The 18,253-nt window shown below is 40.8% G+C and overlaps 1 protein-coding gene across 1 annotated transcript in view; it reads left to right on the top strand.

The window, feature by feature from the left end:
- The first annotated feature begins 1,135 nt into the window (after positions 1-1,135).
- PLB1 (phospholipase B1) overlaps positions 1,136-18,253 on the top strand; it is a 105,735-nt gene continuing 88,617 nt past the window's right edge. The window contains exons 1-12 of the mRNA XM_075863770.1: positions 1,136-1,196; positions 6,313-6,362; positions 7,527-7,587; positions 8,184-8,242; positions 10,227-10,267; positions 10,432-10,478; positions 12,544-12,598; positions 12,698-12,749; positions 15,436-15,513; positions 16,488-16,550; positions 17,117-17,199; positions 18,029-18,095. Coding sequence (XP_075719885.1) covers positions 1,136-1,196; positions 6,313-6,362; positions 7,527-7,587; positions 8,184-8,242; positions 10,227-10,267; positions 10,432-10,478; positions 12,544-12,598; positions 12,698-12,749; positions 15,436-15,513; positions 16,488-16,550; positions 17,117-17,199; positions 18,029-18,095 — 717 coding nt within the window. The remainder of the gene's footprint in view (positions 1,197-6,312; positions 6,363-7,526; positions 7,588-8,183; positions 8,243-10,226; positions 10,268-10,431; positions 10,479-12,543; positions 12,599-12,697; positions 12,750-15,435; positions 15,514-16,487; positions 16,551-17,116; positions 17,200-18,028; positions 18,096-18,253) is intronic.

Below are 18,253 nucleotides of genomic sequence, written 5' to 3'. Positions count from 1 at the left end.
CCACCGTACAGTGCCCAAATACCACCGTACAGTGCCAAAATACCACCATACAGTGCCCAAATACCACCGTACAGTGCCAAAATACCACCATACAGTGCCCAAATACCACCATACAGTGCCCAAATACCACCATACAGTCACCAAATAACTGTAACTGTAATTATTAACAGTGAATTACAATCAAAAATACTATTTCTGGTGGTCACAAATGCGACTGAGGTTCCCCTTTCAGCATGGGTGGCTGATGTGCCCAATGTGAATGCACGGGTCGCACACCTCTAAAGCCGGCCATGCATATATGTCAGGTCTACATTCTTTTACTTATAGTAGCCCATAGGGCTACATATGCCAATTCTATGCCATTTCACATAAAACCTGTATACTTTGCCGAATGCCGTGTACAATGGTCTGTGGCGAATTCTCCAAGATACTCAGAGTAACCAACCAGCCAATTTATTTTATGCCTGGATGTTTCCAGAAACATTAATATATTCAGTGTCTTATGTCATGTCCAGGAGATACGATGTTAACATATGTATATATGGGAGCTGGTATAGGACAATGATTGCTGTCCTTGACCTGAAGCCGTCAGTTCTATTCCAATCTGCCGGGTTTTTGGATATTTATTCTCGAAGGGGAAACAAGATTTCGTCCATCATTATTGTTTGTATTGTATGTGGGGCTCTTGCTCGGTCAATATCGGACGTAGAAAGGGACCTCTGGTATGATTTTTGTGACATTTAAATTATTAACAAATTGAGAGGGAAGACAGTGCCCTTCCCCCGGACTGGAGAGAGTCATTGCCCCATAGCATTCGGGTTCCTCGACATACATTCTTCTAAGATACAGTGACAGTCATTCCTGGGGGGGGGGGGGGGGGGGGTTCATCATGTCAGATTACATTTTACAAGTGTGACATTGAAATGTTTGTTCTTATTATGAGTTTTTATTGTACATTAGGCCGGGCTCGAGCTTTCAAAGGTGAAGATGATAACACAATTTATGGTTGCTTGGTTATCAGTCACACGCTAGGGGTATAAAAGCAGCCGGAGATGTAGGAAATGTGCTTCTCCGTTATAGCAATATACATAACTTAGTGACCTCGATTCGGAGAAGCATCAGAGTAGGACCGGCCATGGGGGTCCACCTTGGAGGAGCTGTGTTCTTCTTCGCGCTCTTGTTGATTCATGTGGACGGTAAGTAATGGGAGATTGATCATGTAATTAATGTGTCCACTGTGGTTCTTTTCTTCTCCACTTTGTTCATAGACGTCTGTTAATAATTGATCTTTATGATTGTTTCAAAACCCATTTTTATTAGTTCCAATGAAGCGGCTCGGAGCCGGGATATCACATTATATGTGAGGAGATTGACTTCTAATGATACAGTATATCGTCAGGTGTCCTGGATACTACTTAAATATACGTTACATCGTATACTTACTATAAGGGGAATTGTCTTCTTGAAATACTCCATATAAAGCTTCCCATGTCTGAGACCACCCTGGACCCCGGCACTGGACTAGTGAGTGAGTTTATTACAACCCACTCATGCAGGGGAGTGGAAAGTAAGCAGTTTCTTCATGGTGGGTCCTCAAATGGGGTGGAGGAGGTCTATGGAAGTTCCCCATAATGATTGTCAGAACCACCCAGCCCAACCCGGGCTATGCCTAAAAATTACTAGACCCGAGTGTTCCCCACTCAGTCCATGGTTCTAACTACAGATTAGAGTGTTTTTCCCATCCACGGGATATGCCATAATTGTCTGACACGCATGTATGTCCCCCGGCTCTCGGCCCACCTGGTGAGGAGGCTTCTGGCCGCCGCATCCAGGCAGAGAAGAGCGAGTGAGGGAGCCATGCACATGAGCAACCACCTCTCCATTCATTCTATGTCTGGAAGCCGCATTTGGTGTCCACCTCACCAGGTGGGACTGGGTCCGGGGGACACCCACTCTTGACATAGGTGCAGGTTCTAGAGGTGGGACTCGCCACTAGCAGACATTTATGGAACATCCTGTGGTCACCTCCTGGGTTTCTTGTAAGCAGAATAAAAGAAATTTAAAAAAAAGTTAAATACTGTATGGAAATAATGCTAAAATCATGCAAATATTGGAGAAAACCAGTCGGAGATTTAAAGGGGTGTCTGCTATGAGAGCACATGGAGATAAAGGAGGGGTTCTTTCATTGGGTCTTTTATATTAGCTGGAATAGAAAGTGACTACAAACAGCGTTTCGGTGGACCTGGAGTCATTTCATTGGGCGCCATGTAATGCTTCATGTCCCCGGCAGATTCACTCGTCGTCTTTTATCATCTTTAGTAAGAATATGGTGATGAATTGTAGACAGCGGGACTTCTCTATAGTTGCTCGGGGGCACTGATATTCTAGGACAGATCTATATAGTATTATGTAAATGTATTTATTTACTGGACCAGCTCCACCTTCGATTGATCCCTCGGGATGTAATCTACGGGGCTGTAAAGTGTTCTCGTCGTGTATATAACATACTGACAATTACAAATGACGATAACAATAAGAAATATAATGGAGATTTACAGTTTACACAAGACGGCGATAGCCTGGTCCATATGTCTATAATGCACCAATGTCTGATCATACAACAACCCCTTTCAGAAATGAGTCACCTTCTCCCGGACCCCCGGCAAATTGCTGAATTCCTCGGGGGACGGCTCGGCCGTTGCAGAGGAAATGTAGTATTACATGGCGGCCATTCAGAAGGACGCTCCATGTTAGCCTCTATGTCAGAGAGATACAGCGGAGGGATACAGTATGTCTTGAGTATTTCTCCATACATCCAGTGGCTACAATGTTGTTATAAAAAAAAACCATAGACTGCTTGGTATATTTTTTTGCAGTGGCCCGTTGTATAGGAAATCACAGAATCACAGTCTGCTGTCCTATACAGTAAAATAAGATCGAGGCACCCCAACCAAGGCTAAAAGGACACCCTACGTAAATACAGAAAGTCTCCTCTTCATAGAACGCCTTAGCACAGAAGTTTCACAAGTAAAAGAACCAATATTCCTGAGAAAGTTATTGAAAGCCAATGTCCACCATCACAATCATTATATCTCCAATGCATCTGAAATGCAAAATCTTTGCAAATAGTCTCCTACCGCCTTGTTTTTACAGCTCCTATGCAGAGTTATGTGTCTCCATGGTAACAGACAACAAACAAATCCTGTGTAGTCTGATCCTGCAGTCATGTGTTACTCTCTTTCATCCATCCCCTACTTTTTGCCGATCTACTGAATGTATGACACAAAAAGTGGGGACAGATGGAGGAGAGTAGGACTGCAGGATCAGACTACACAGGGTTTGTCTGTAATCTGTAACCATGGAGACGCAAAGGTCTGCATAGGAGCTGTAAGCACAAAATGGTAGGAGATTTTTTAACTATTTACTTCATTTTTCATTTTAGACACAATAGAAAAAAAAATTTGGTTGTAAAGGTGATCATAGGTTTTAGGCTACAACTCCAATGTATATTCGTGTCCATCCACACGTATTACGGGCACATGACGTTCTTACAGGTCTGTATCTCTGTGCAGTAGGCACTCTGGGATCCAGAAGGAATTGCACTATTGCACCACTTTGTTATAATGGTGGAGAATTATGCGACCCAGGAACGGACATGTAGCCTGTTCAAGGGCATGTCGGCCCAGAGGGGCTAGGGGGCCCACTCTGGCCACAAGTTTTCTGCTTCTCTTGTCCCCACCCCCGCTCACACTCTCTAGGGGTCTCTCATAGATTACACAGACACATAATCATCCCAGTCAGCCAATCACTGATCCTCTATGAATGTCCGAGCTGCTCTGTGATTGGCTGATGCTGCAGTATCTGTGTGTGTGTATGGAGAGTTACAGATGTAGTAGCAGAAGACCTCTACACTGCCCTAGACCCCCAGGGATGTTCTCATTAACCCTTTACTGCCCTAGACCCCGAGGAATGTTATAATTAACCTCTTCACTGCCCTAGACCCCCAGGGATGTTCTCATTAACCTCTTCACTGCCCTAGATCCCGAGGAATGTTATCATTAACCGTTTACTGCCCTAGACCCCCAGGGATGTTATAATTAACCCCTGCACTGCCCTAGACCACAAAGGATGTCATTATTAATCATCTCACTGCCCTAGCTCACCAGGGATGTCATCAATAACCCTTTCACTGCCCTAGACCACCAGAGATGTTATCAATAACCCTTCACTTCACTAGACCACCAGGGATTTCACCCATTGCTGCAGGGGAAATTAAGGCTATATGGAAAAAAATATTTTTATAGTCATTATTTATTTTAAATATAAGATGTTATTTGTGAGTATGTTGGAGTAGGAGGGCCCACACTGGGTTTTTACACGAGAGCCCTCCATTGTGTTAACCCCTGATGCGACCCCAAGGTATGTCGCCCAGTTGTGATTGCTACTGCTGCACCCCCTATATCTACCCTATGTGATTTGTAATAATAAGAAGGTGGCACAGGAAGGTAAGGATGGTGGAAAATGGGCCAAAGCTTCATCTCTGAGCCCCGTAATTACGTCTCTGGAAATTGTGTGACACAATGTATTCCCCGTGTTGCTGACACTTCCTCTTACTTGTCGCTTATTATTGTTGGGCTCATTCCAGCAGTTCTCAAAGGTAACCAGCAAATGATAGCGGCATGTAAACTCATTAACTCATTAATCCCACTCGCTCGTTTTGTGCCCACATCTCCGCAATCACTAATGATAAACTTCACAGAATTAACTCAAGTGAGCGTTTCATTTAGCCGCAAGAAACTGAAAACAAAAAGAAGATAATTGTGACTCAGTCCACCTTAAAGTAACCCGGGACGTCTTCTACTGACAAGACATAAAAACTGGAACAATCGCCCAAAACAACCAATCAGATTGTAGCATTTTTTCAGGCAGATTAGAAAATAAAAAGAGCAATGTGATTGGTTGTTCTTGGAAAAGTTCTCCAATTATCATTCTCTTTTTTTATTAATCTCCACCAAGGTGTGAACATGATTGTCACAAATGTTTATCCATGCACATCAGACTTGGTCTGAGCGTTTGTCTACGAAGAGTTAAAAATTGTAGGCTATAAGAGCACTTACTATATAGCCGCCAACAGGGAGCTCTCCACTGATTGGCTAGGAGCCACCGGCGGTCAGATCTTCCCTTACATTGCTCCGCCCAAAGTCCTTTTCAGTTGGACACCAGGTGCGATATCCAGTCCTCTAAGTTGGGGGCTTTATATTGGAAGCTCTTAAGTAGTAGTAGCTATTAGTTTAACCCTTATTTAAAGTGCTTCTGTCTCATAACAGGCAAAAAGGGAAATTTCCCCGTAGGTCTACCCTTGATTTCCCAGATAAGGGCTTCCACTAGGCTCCATCAATGCTACAATTGACCACCTTCACGTTGCCTATTAAAGAAAGTTTAATCCTGTTGATAGGGATAAAAACTAGTTCACGTTGTCATCTTCTATCCCCTTCAATCAATAGTGTATATGGAGCCAATTGTGAATTCATGAAACCGATAAAGTAGAACGTGGAGCATTTCTATTTCTTTCATTCTCTGACGCCAGAAACCATCACAATCTCACTAAGGATTTTGCTTGGACATGAGCGAAAAACACAAAGGCAGCTGTTCTCATGGGATTGTTGGCATTTGCCCCCAAGTCTCAGGCTGTAACATGTATTAGTCAAACTTCTCATCCCTGAGTCCACCGGAAACAAGTGACTGACCACAGACCACAGTTATTTTATTGCCTTACTCTGGCCACAGACCTCACATGGGCCATAGACCTCACATGGGCCATAGACCTCACATGGGCCATAGACCTCACATGGGCCATAGACCTCACATGGGCCATAGACCTTACATGGGCCATAGACCTCACATAGAAGATGCAGGAATGACCAGTTATATGCTAGATCATCTATGTGACCTCAAAAGCATTTCTGACACAATCTTCTAACATACTCAGACAACAGGTCCATTGATATATAACAAGGGGGAGGGTTCACTCACTGGGATTGACGGCTAGGGAGAGATGAGAAAGTAACGGGGGGGGGGGACAATCTTGTGACCGGATGACAGAAAAAGCAGCCACATGAGAGCTAATATGGCTGACAATGGTAGACAGACAGCTACTTCATGTTCCAGGCAGAAGTGTGGAGCACAAACAGCAGCACAGGGGGATAAGGCAGTACACAGTATACAAGGAGTCAGAAAAGCCGGCAAATGTTAACAAATGGGTGGAGTAGCGCTGATTAATAGAGCTTTTTCTCCTAAATTTCAATATTTTAGGAAACCCAACGGGAAACTCAGAGAATGTAAAGGAAGTGACAAGAACTCCGGTAAGAATGATAGATTGGGATCATTCTGTAACTGTACGTAACACAGTGTGTATCTAAACCTATCATGTATGATACGGTCTGCTTTGCTGGTGTATCTAAGAGTATCAAGTATTATAATGTCGCTCAGCTGATATATCTAAGCCTATCATGTGTAATACTTTCTACTGAGCTCATGTATCTAAGCCTTTCATGTGTAATACTGTCTGCTGAGCCCATGTATATAAGCCTTTCATGTGAGACATTGACTGCTGAGCTGCTGTATCTAATCCTATCATGTGTGATACTGTCTGCTGAGCCACTGTATCTAAACCTATCATGTGTGATACGGTCTGCTGAGCTGTGTATCTAATCCTATCATGTGTGATACTGTTTGCTGAGCCTATGTATCTAATCCTATCATGTGTGATACTGTCTGCTGAGCCAATGTATCTAATCCTATCATGCATTATACTGTCTGCTGAGTCACTGTATCTAATCCTATCATGTGTGATACTGTCTGCTGAGCCACTGTATCTAATCCTATCATGTGTGATACTGTCTGCTGAGCCACTGTATCTAAACCTATCATGTGTGATACGGTCTGCTGAGCTGTGTATCTAATCCTATCATGTGTGATACTGTTTGCTGAGCCTATGTATCTAATCCTATCATGTGTGATACTGTCTGCTCAGCCACTGTATCTAATCCTATCATGTGTGATACTGTCTGCTCAGCCACTGTATCTAATCCTATCATGTGTGATACTGTCTGCTCAGCCACTGTATCTAATCCTATCATGTGTGATACTGTCTGCTCAGCCACTGTATCTAATCCTATCATGTGTGATACTGTCTGCTCAGCCACTGTATCTAATCCTATCATGTGTGATACTGTCTGCTGAGCCACTGTATCTAATCCTATCATGTGTGATACTGTCTGCTGAGCCACTGTATCTAATCCTATCATGTGTGATACTGCCTTAGAGAGAACATGGCCTTTAGTAACTCTCAAAGTTCTTCAAGTTTTAATGATAGTAACTCTGTGATTAGGAGCCATGTGGATCGAAGCTGTCAGTTGAGGTTAATATAGATATTGATTTGCGCTGCCGGTCGGTGAGTGTCATTGTACGGGGCTGATATATTCTGATATTACCCAAGTTCATCAAACTCATATTATCTTCCACAGAGATTCCTGTTACCATGCGACATTAATACAAACAGGAAATCTGCCCCGGAGTCCACATCAGGTGAGCAGCGCGTCTTATATCTCTTGTCGTATATAATGAATATGGGACATAGGGGGCGTTACCAGATGGGACCAGATGTTTTTGAATGTGCTATTTTTGATCCACCCGGTGCCGGATTCACATTTCAGGAGCCTGTAGGAACAGATTGTCCTGCTCCTTAGATTCCGCTCATCACATAAGGCCACATCTTAAAAAAGGTCATCCGGGCTTTCTAAAGAAAAATATTTCACCTGCAAATTGCTTCATCTATTGAAAAAAGCTACTGCAGCGCCGCCGGTCCACGGTCCACCGGTGTGTTTTTTGTACTGCAACTTTTGGAACAATTTAAATTTCTGTCTCAATTTTACCCCCATTGGGAGTCTCGCTGTTGTTTAGGACTGACGGTACTTCTTAGCTGACGGATGCTTCACTCTAGTTTAGACATCTGGCCATTGACACCCAGATATCTCACTATGACTAATAGTCACTGACACTATTGACAAGTCAATGACAAAAAGTTAGCAAAGTATTTGTCACATTAGGGATTTTTTGGCTAAATGAAGTCAAAACTTCTAAACTTTGTCTATAAATCTGAACTCTCTCTTTGTCTATTGCAGCTCATTCTCTGATGCCTTCAGACATCAAAGTGATTTCTTCACTTCGGAGATTAAAAATTGTAAGTAACAAGTAAAGTTGTACATAAAATGAAACGGAAAGTAATATACAAAAAAATAGGTACAATATATACTGTATATATATACACTGACCACTGATAATATAAAAATGTGCGGCTGCAGAGAAACAAACGAGCCAAATAATCTTCCACCCTCTTCTTAAAAAAGTCCAGGAAGCTAAGCTATGAGGAGCTGTTGGTGAGATCCATACACTGTGGAGAAGCCTTAGCTTTCCTAGGGGAACCCTGAGGTCAATGGGGAGATTTTTTCCCCTCATTTCCAGACTAAAAAAAAACACCCTTCTCTTTCCCCCCTCTTTTATCCAAAGAGGCTGCCTTTTTGTTCTTTGCTGTTTGTGTATATTGTTCGTATCTCATCACAAACAACTCCTCATATCTCAGCTTCCTTGGAAGATAAGAAGTGGGGTTAAAGGCACTTAAACAATTTTTGGGTTTTGAGTTGAGTTAAGGTGGCCATACACATAAGATGAAAGTCGTCCGAACCCACCGATTCTGGCAGGACAAGTTAACTACCTAATGTATGGCGGACTCCCGACTCTCCTCTGATGGCAGATGTTGGAGGAAAGAAAGATCAGGCTTGTTGGATTTCAACCCCCTCAAATCTTTGTTCCTCTTTCCCTATTTAAATAATAGCTCGGACGAGCGGGCATGTTAATGGTGGAGTTAAGAGGAATAGCTGTCGGACAATCAAGGGTATGGGCAAGTTTAGGCTTTGCTAATGTCTATACAAGAACAATCGAAGGAGGAAAATGGAGGATTCATGGTTGGTAGATCATCAACAACGTTTGATACACGTTACACGCATTACTGATGAGGAAGACCTAAGAAGCCAAACGGCACTTGATAGAGCAAGGGTTTAAAGGGCTAGAAAAGATCCTCATAAACAAAGATAGGAATTATCCAGACAATGGTCTTTATGGACGAGAAAGCAGGACAATAAAGAAGCTCCACAGGAGAATTGTTGACGTCTTCAGAATTTGAAGTTGGTAAAAACTTTTGAGAAGACATTAGGCACCAAGGAAAACCAACAGATGGATCCCTGACCAAGTCAAGCCAAACCATGCACCTAAATTTGACAAGTGGTCAACCATGGAAACAATGTTTCTCCGGGATGTCTTGTCTTCTGTATCTCTTCAGGCTTTGTCAATGGAAACTTCATGATTCCTTTGATTGTTTCCATTTTGTAATCATCTCTTTTTTTCTTTTAACTCCTCCAAACATAATTGTCTGCTCCAAAGACCTGGGTCTTCCCATAATATATGGAGAAGCTTCATCTCAAGCTAAAGATTTGGCTTGATTTGGTGAAGGATCCACTTGTTTGTTTTCCACAGGACCCAGATCTTCTCCAACTCCAAAGCTCAAAGACATCAACATTTTTCCTGAGCTTCTTCTTTATTGTCCAGCTTTGACATCCCTTTGTTTTCCCACCATTTATGTTTGATCGGTAATGTTTGACTGCCGGGACCCTCATTGAACATGAGAACAGAACTGGACCAGAAGAAAAGTTGACCTCATATGCGTGGACAGTCTCCTTTATAGTTATTTGGGAGGTTACAAGTATGAGTGTGCTCAGCTCCGTATCTCCCATAGGTTGTATCTGGTCCGCTAATCCCCTTTCCTCCATGATCCGATCTCACATCGATCTTACAAATCCTCTAGATATGCCATACAGGTTATTGGTGGAAAACCACTTTAGGAACCGCAGAACAGACCACAAGTTGTTTATAGACACATGACTATCGTAGGAGATCTTTTTAGGTCGCTCGCTCTTCCTCGATCAGGGGTCAGTCCTATTTCTGGATCCTTCGTAGTTAATCATTGTCGGCAAAAGCTTCTACTACTTCTATGTCTTTTATATCAATTCTACAATTAGCGGTCATGGGGGTTTATTGTTTAATGTGTCGCGTATTATTCCCATTTGTTTCCATTAAGCGACACATATTATAATATTATCTGTACTTCACAGAGATCTGATACGGACGATCACAGCACAAATCTTGTCTCAAGGTGAGTTCATAGACTTGGGTCAAATCTTTGCATCAGAATTGTCTCCTCACATGTGATTATAATACAGAAATGCCTGAATCACGGTCATTATCAGACGATGTCCTTCAGAATATTAGTTATAATGACCGACTGATCTCTTTCCTTATTACCATTGTGTTTATGAGCAGCTTGGAGGAGATTCTGCAGAGAGCCAGCCAGTTCACCGAATTATGTAAGTTCCTCCATTGTGACTTCATACATTATAGGGTTTGTGTGTATTTCATGGTGTGTTATACTTATTAGATGGAAGCCGACATCCATGTCCCTAATACAGGGAATCACGATATACTGGGCAGCCCTAGCCTTCATTTGTCTACTGTCCATCTTATCTTTGAAACTTTTTAACTTTTTAATATACTTGTTATTCAATTTTTCACCATTTTGCAAATCTCTGCTTGCTGTCAGTGAATGGAAGCATTCATTATTTGCATTCAGAGGCATACAAACTTTCCTGGCCTAATCTGAGGGTTTGTTATAAAGTATAAGTCTAGACAATCGTCTATGAGCTAAACACAGTCTCAGCTTTCTTGTCCTGGAGTCCAGAGTGATAGCTCTCACCTACTTTAATACATTGTAACAAACCCTCAGCTGGATGTACATGGATGTAACAATAGGGGCAACAGAGATAGCAGTCACAGGGTGCCTGAGCACCAGTATTATTAACAGCACATGGTAGGTAGGGAGCCCTGTTATTGATTTTGCATTGGGAGTCAGGAAATTTTGCATTAGGGCATCTGTATTTTAGTCTGTCCCTCCCTAATGCTTTACACTGCAGCTTTGCCTGTACCGATTTGTTGCTGTGTATAAACACAGACTCACCAGGAAGTTAGTGAATAAAATAATGATTAGATTAGAGCTGGTATATAATAATTATCAGGGAAACGAGCCTTAATAAAATATAGCCCAGAGACATGCTTTAAAGTCAATGTCCGCATTTTTTATATTATTATCATTTTATGCAAATTAGGTCCATTAGGTCTCTGCTGATTCATTTTTTTATATATTTATAGCAGTCAGAGCTCAGGTTTTTTTATACAGAGCTCCAGATCCCCTGCATACACATGGTAGAATTCTATCTGCCTGCAGTCACCACTAGGGGGAGCTTAGGAGCTCACTGCATACTGATTATACATTGAACTCAATTATAACACATTGTACAGTCAGCTCATAAGACCTCTATAGAGATATATTAAGATATTAATCAGCAAAGAATGTTGACCCTAAATATTACGTTGAGTTAAAAGGTGGAGATTAAGGACACCCCATATAAGTTACAGTTTCTAGAAAATATCTTCCACATAGTTCCACGCTGACGAGACTTCCTTCTGTATATGGCCGGCAATAGGCAGAAAAGAATATTGTTTTATCTTTATCTTATCTTATTGCGTAACGCAATAAAAGGATTATATTATAGAGACTTTATACAGTGATATAAGTTACAGCATTATCAGATTCATGTTTTTCATCTACAGAAATGGTGAATTATTATAAAGTGACACATCATGTGTCAACCCCAAAATAGCCTTTAAAGGAAATATTTTTGTTGTGTTTCCCAAAAATAAGCTGAAGGGACCCCCAGTGATCAGCTGTAATCTGTGGGGAAATCTGGTATAAAATGCAATTTCCCTGCAGCACCACCACAGGTGAAATAAGGTATTACATAGGTCTCATTTAAACCAATGTGGTGATGGATCCTCCAAAAATAGAGATGCTCTTTGTAGCTGCTTTCTAGGCTGGCATATAAATGGGGGTCTTCAATAGGGGATCCCAAAAACTTAAAGGAGTTGTCTGCTTTGGACAATGTATTTTTGTTAGATCCTGATCACAGGATGTCCTGCTGCTCTTACCCCCAGCGATCAGCTGTGATCGATGTAAGCTGGCAGTAAGTGCTAAATTCTCCAGCAGCGCCACCACAGGGTAAATTAAGCATTACACAATTTTTATTGAAATAAATTGGATGTCTCCAATGAGAGAAGCTATTGAACCACATCTCTCGCTCTAGTAACTCAGAATTCTCTAATAGGGTGTTTGAAGATGTATAAAATGTTCCAAATAGTAATGGTCAGTCACATGAAACAACATGGCTGCCGATAAAGCTTATGATTAGTCAGTGACCTCAGTGTGACTTATCTCCGCAGCGCTGCTAAAAAAATAAAATTCTAAAGAAGATCTGCACAAATCTGACAAGATGCAAATAAATCATTTTAACATCTCCACTTTACATTTCTCTTGTATAGTTGTTGGACAAAAATTGCATTACTCAATATCCAATATTTCCCCGGTCCCCCAGGGGTAAGTAATAAAGAAATATTATTATTATTATCATCATCAGGGTGAGGAGCTATGGGGCTTTCTAGTTATATAAAACATACATTGGTATTTGTGTTAAAGCAACCTGGTACATGAAGCCAAGAATCTGGTGGAAAGTCTCAAGAAAAGTTCAGTAAGTCCATGAGATGTCATTTCACATTTATTTAATGAGATTGAGAAAAGGCTGAGACTTAACAGATGATGCAGTGATGATCCAGAATGATGATGATGATGCAGTGATGATCCAGAATGATGATGATGCAGTGATGATCCAGAATGATGATGATGATGATGATGCAGTGATGATCCAGAATGATGATGATGATGATGATGCAGTAATGATCCAGAATGATGATGATGATCCAGAATGATGATGATGATCCAGAATGATGATGATGATGACGATGAGGCAGTGATGATCCAGAATGATGATGATGCAGTGATGATCCAGAATGATGATGATGCAGTGATGATCCAGAATGATGATGATGATGCAGTGATGATCCAGAATGATGATGATGATGCAGTGATGATCCAGAATGATGATGATGATGCAGTGATGATCCAGAATGATGATGATGATGCAGTGATGATCCAGAATGATGATGATGATGCAGTGATGATCCAGAATAATGATGATGATGATGCAGTGATGATCCAGAATTATGATGCAGTGATGAGCCAGAATGATGATGATGATGCAGTGATGATCCAGAATGATGATGATGATCCAGAATGATGATGATGACGATGAGGCAGTGATGATCCAGAATGATGATGATGATGATGATGATGATGATGCAGTGATGATCCAGAATGATGATGATGATGATGCAGTGATGATCCAGAATGATGATGATGATGCAGTGATGATCCAGAATGATGATGATGATGCAGTGATGATCCAGAATGATGATGATGATGCAGTGATTATACAGAATGATGATGATGATGCAGTGATGATCCAGAATAATGATGATGATGATGATGCAGTGATGATCCAGAACGATGATGCAGTGATGATCCAGAATGATGATGATGATGCAGTGATGATCCAGAATGATGATGATGATGATGCAGTGATGTTCCAGAACGATGATGCAGTGATGATCCAGAATGATGATGATACAGTCGTGATCCAGAATGATGATGATGCAGTCGTGATCCAGAAAGATGATGATGATGATGATGAAGTTGTGATCCAGAATGATGATGATGATGCAGTGATGATCCAGAATGATGATGATGATGCAGTGGTGATCCAGAATGATGATGATGATGCAGTGATGATCCAGAATGATGATGATTATGCAGTGATGATCCAGAATGATGATGATGATGATGATGATGATGATGATGCAGTGATGATCCAGAATGATGATGATGATGCAGTGATGATCCAGAATGATGATGATGATGATGATGATGCAGTGACGATCCAGAATGATGATGATGCAGTAATGATCCATGATGTGTGATACTATAATGTGCAGCTGATCTCTAAAGGAATTGTTCAGGATTAGAAAAACATGGCTGCTTTCTTCCAAAAAGTGTGCTACACCTCTCCATGGATTGTGTCTGGTATTGCAACTCCGCTTTATTGACTAGGGCTGAGCTGCAATACCACAAACAACCTGTGAACAGGTGTGGTGCTGTTTTTTTTTTAAGAAAGCATCCATGACAACTCCTCGACAACTCCTTTACATATCTATGAATACGTAACATTAAAAAACAACTGCACATATCATCACTCATCATGGATCATCTTCATCATTCTTGCTCATCATCTTCCCCTCTTCCATCTTTTTCTCTTCCTCCTCATCCTTTTCCTTTCTTCTTTCGCTCCTTCATATCTGATTTATTTCACTTGTACATCAAATAGTCACCATCATCTGTTTCCTCTCCTTTGTTTTCTTCACCTATTCTATCTTCTCTTCTCCTTTCTTCTTTTTCATCTCCTTATTTTTTCTTTTGCTTTTACTTGTCTTCTCTTTTTTCTTCTACATGTTTATTTTTTGCTCTTCCTAAGGGCACGTTCAGACGTGGCGGAATTGCTGTGAAATTCTGCTGCGGACAGTTCACAGTGGAAATCCACAGCAGACTTTTTTCAAAATACTTTCTATGGCTTTTTATGTAACTTAGTGCAGTCGTTGTGGAAAAAGCCGTGGCAGGAAATCGGCTGCGGTGCAGAATTTTTATTCGGCAGCATGCATGGCTGCCAGCGGAGAAGCAGAGGATTTTCACTGCGGATTTAAGGCTTTGCAATGCAAAGGCTGAAATCTGTGTCAAGTCCGCTGCGAAATCTGCAACGTCTGAACAAACTGTCAAATATGCAAATGTCATTGCCACGAATTTGCAGCAAAATCTGCAGCGGAAAAATTCTGCCACGTCTGAACGTGCCCTTAATCTTCCTCTACTTTCTTTTTCTTGTTCACCTTCTGTTCCCTATTTCTTCTTCTTTCTTCTTTTGTCTTTACTTTACTTTTTCTTCTTCTTTTTTCTTTTGTCTTTACTTTACTTTTTCTTCTTCCTTCCTCTTTGCCTCCTCTGCATCTTTCCCTTCTTCTCTCGTTTTCTTTTTTGTCTTCTTTTCTCTCTCCTTGTCTCTTCTTTTGTCTGCATTTCTCTGTCTTCTTTCTTCTGCTTCTTTCTTTTTTTGCTCTTCCTTCTTCCTCCTCTTCTTCTTCTTTCTTGTTCCTCTTCTTCTCCCTTCTCTTATTCTGACTTCCTTTCCTTCTTTTTTTTTTTAAAGTTCTTTTTAATAAAATAATAATTAGTCAAGTACTTTATATCATATTAGAACTCTTTCTACTCCTTAGACTATGTCTCTCACCAATGACTGGAAGATGATCTTGATATTTGTGGCAGCTGAAGACCCATGTGGCTTCTGCATTCAGGTAAACAAGAGAAATAAAAAAATAAAAAAAAGTTTCCCAAAATCAGAAAAACGTATCAATTATCACGATGGTGTTATCAGGCAGGTGAGGGCCACCAACAGGAACAGGGGTGCAAAAATAAACGAACTGCATGGTTATTAAACTACATAGAAATGTGCAAAAATATTGAATCCCCTCCCCCAAATCCGAATGCTTGCCCACTTTGAACAATCTCTGGAGAGTCCCCTGACAACAAGCAGATTGCAGGTTCTTACTTAACCTCAGCAATTCACTGTAAACTGTGGGATAATCCAGCAGCAAGTGTTTTATTTCTCTGCAGCGCCCCTACAGGAGAAATAAAGCATTACAGTGACCATTCATATCAATGAGCTGTCCAGGAAATGCACAGACGTGCCCAGTCCTCCAGGGAGAGAGTGATGCCGTTTGTAGCTCTTAGGGTTTACTAAACCAGACAATCCCTTTAACTGGGGTCCCGGGTGATGAAGATAGGGGGGAAATTAATGCATTTTTGTATTCACATGTAAATAGTTTTCATAGGATTTTAATAAAAACTGGAAATATTCCATTATAATTAAAAATGCGAAACTAAAGATGACTGTACACTCGATTTAAAAAATAAATCCTATCTGGTTCATTTGGTTTGTTCGTTTGGACAGATTTTTAGGCTGTGTTCACATCTGCATCTGAGGCTTCCCGCGTACTGGTGATACATTAAACTCAATAATAAAACTGTATGCAGTAATCTCCTGAGCGCCCCCTAGCGGTGGCTGCAGGCAGACAGAATTTTCTCATTCAACTCTATATCTGCAGGAGAGCTGGAGCTTTGTATCAGAATAACTGAGCTCTAAAGATATATTAAAAAATAAATCAGCGCAGAATTTCTTGACCTATTTAGATTAAAACAAGAGAACAGGACCGGTGAGATCAATACTTTTCGCCTAGGAATAATAAATCATCTTTTTCATTTCATGCAGGAAGACCACACCGGAAACACAATAAGAGAACTGACTGCGGCTCTAGACTATTTACATCAAGAGGTAAACGGCATGAGGTCATATATCCACTATATATATATATATTCACTCACTATATAACCTCCAGAACACTACAGTATTATATGCAGACTGTTATTTTATTCACTTGTGTATATAAATAAAATGTTAAATAGTTGACTGTAGAAACCATCAACAAGATGCTGTTGATGGATCTGTCATTCTTAAAATATGTTTGTAATCCGTATTTAGAGCACATGATGGTGTCCTATTGTGGATGGGGCATACATCAGATTATTACAACGTTAATACCTCCTGCATTAATATAAATATATTTACAATTCATATGTTAATCAGACTATTTGCATATTCATATGTTAATAAGCATCAGGTATTCATGTGTTAGATTGCGTTCATATCTATTATGCCCAGCTTATGTGCTGAGAGAGCAAATATAGGACCCCATTGTACATTTGGCAGCCATTGACCTCCTTGCTGATGGTTTCCAGAAGATATTTGTTCTATTCAAGGGAAAAATAAACGCTGGATTTCACATTTACATTCCACTGTTACAAAGATTCATTTTCTTAACTTTTTCTCCTATTCTAAAGCTTCCAAAAACATTCATTAGTTTGGTGGATTTAACGCTGCTGAGTGGCCTTTCGCTGTCCTATCCCGATAATGCTGAGATGAGGTGGGTTGTAGTCTCCTTATCATCTTGTCTATAACATATCGTCTGATTTTTATAGTGTTATTATTAAACGTTCCGTGAACTTCAAAGTTTCAACAAAATTTCAGCAAATCGCTCGTCCCGATTCAGGATTTTGTTTCCCCAGTAAACAGAAATTCATTGGAGATTTTGCTTCAATTTATTGGACTCCGATTTTGTATTTATGCAAATTAATTGACAAATAGAAATCACCTTTGTGGTAAAACTTGCGTTTTCTGCCTCTGAGATTCTTTGCTCGCAAATTGCACTGCACGTCCAGGAGTACACGGCTGGTCATATTTTTGTTGGCAGATCTGTCTGCAGCTGCTGATCTCACATCCCCTAGTGAAATAACATGCACATTCAGCTGCACCAAAAGTTAATGGGGAAGATAGCCATCAGATGATTTCAATGTGCACCATGTAATGCGTCATTTCCCCTGTGGTGGCGCTGCAGGGAAATGGAACACTTACTGCTTGATTCTACCGCAGATTACAGCTGATCACTTGGGGTCCCAGCAAGAGGACACTTTGTGATCAGCTTATGATTGAGGGAATCTCTTAACAAAAAGGGATTGTCCAAAGTAAACAATCCCTTTAATATAACCTGTAGAATTATGAATGCAGCTCTTGGAGTGAATGGAGCATAGAAAATTGTATCATAGAAAGATAAGTAAAGCAAAGAAATTACAAATGCACTCATCATTATTTAGATTTAACCTGTTTAGGATCAGGGCTGGGTTTTCATCTGCGAACCTCATTTCTTTACCCCAGATACCTGGCTGCTGATGGTTTCCATATTTGTTTTGTTTCAGGAAATCCTGCGAGTGTTTCAGTAAACCTTCAGACTTCACTAAAGCCATGTACCGCTTCTCCTTCCAGGTGAGATAAACTTACTATATGACATTGTATCAGTGGAAAATATTTTTGGGGTGGAAAATATTTTTGGGTTAAAAAATGTCAACGTGCCATAAACTACAGCTCTCAGATATGTGATAGATCCCGTCTAGACAGCTCTGTGAGCTTAACACATCAGCCAC

Source organism: Rhinoderma darwinii, chromosome 4, assembly GCF_050947455.1.
Source record: "Rhinoderma darwinii isolate aRhiDar2 chromosome 4, aRhiDar2.hap1, whole genome shotgun sequence".
Lineage (NCBI taxonomy): Eukaryota > Metazoa > Chordata > Amphibia > Anura > Rhinodermatidae > Rhinoderma > Rhinoderma darwinii.
Note: the sequence above shows the minus strand (reverse complement) of the source record. Positions and strands in the feature narration are given on the sequence as shown.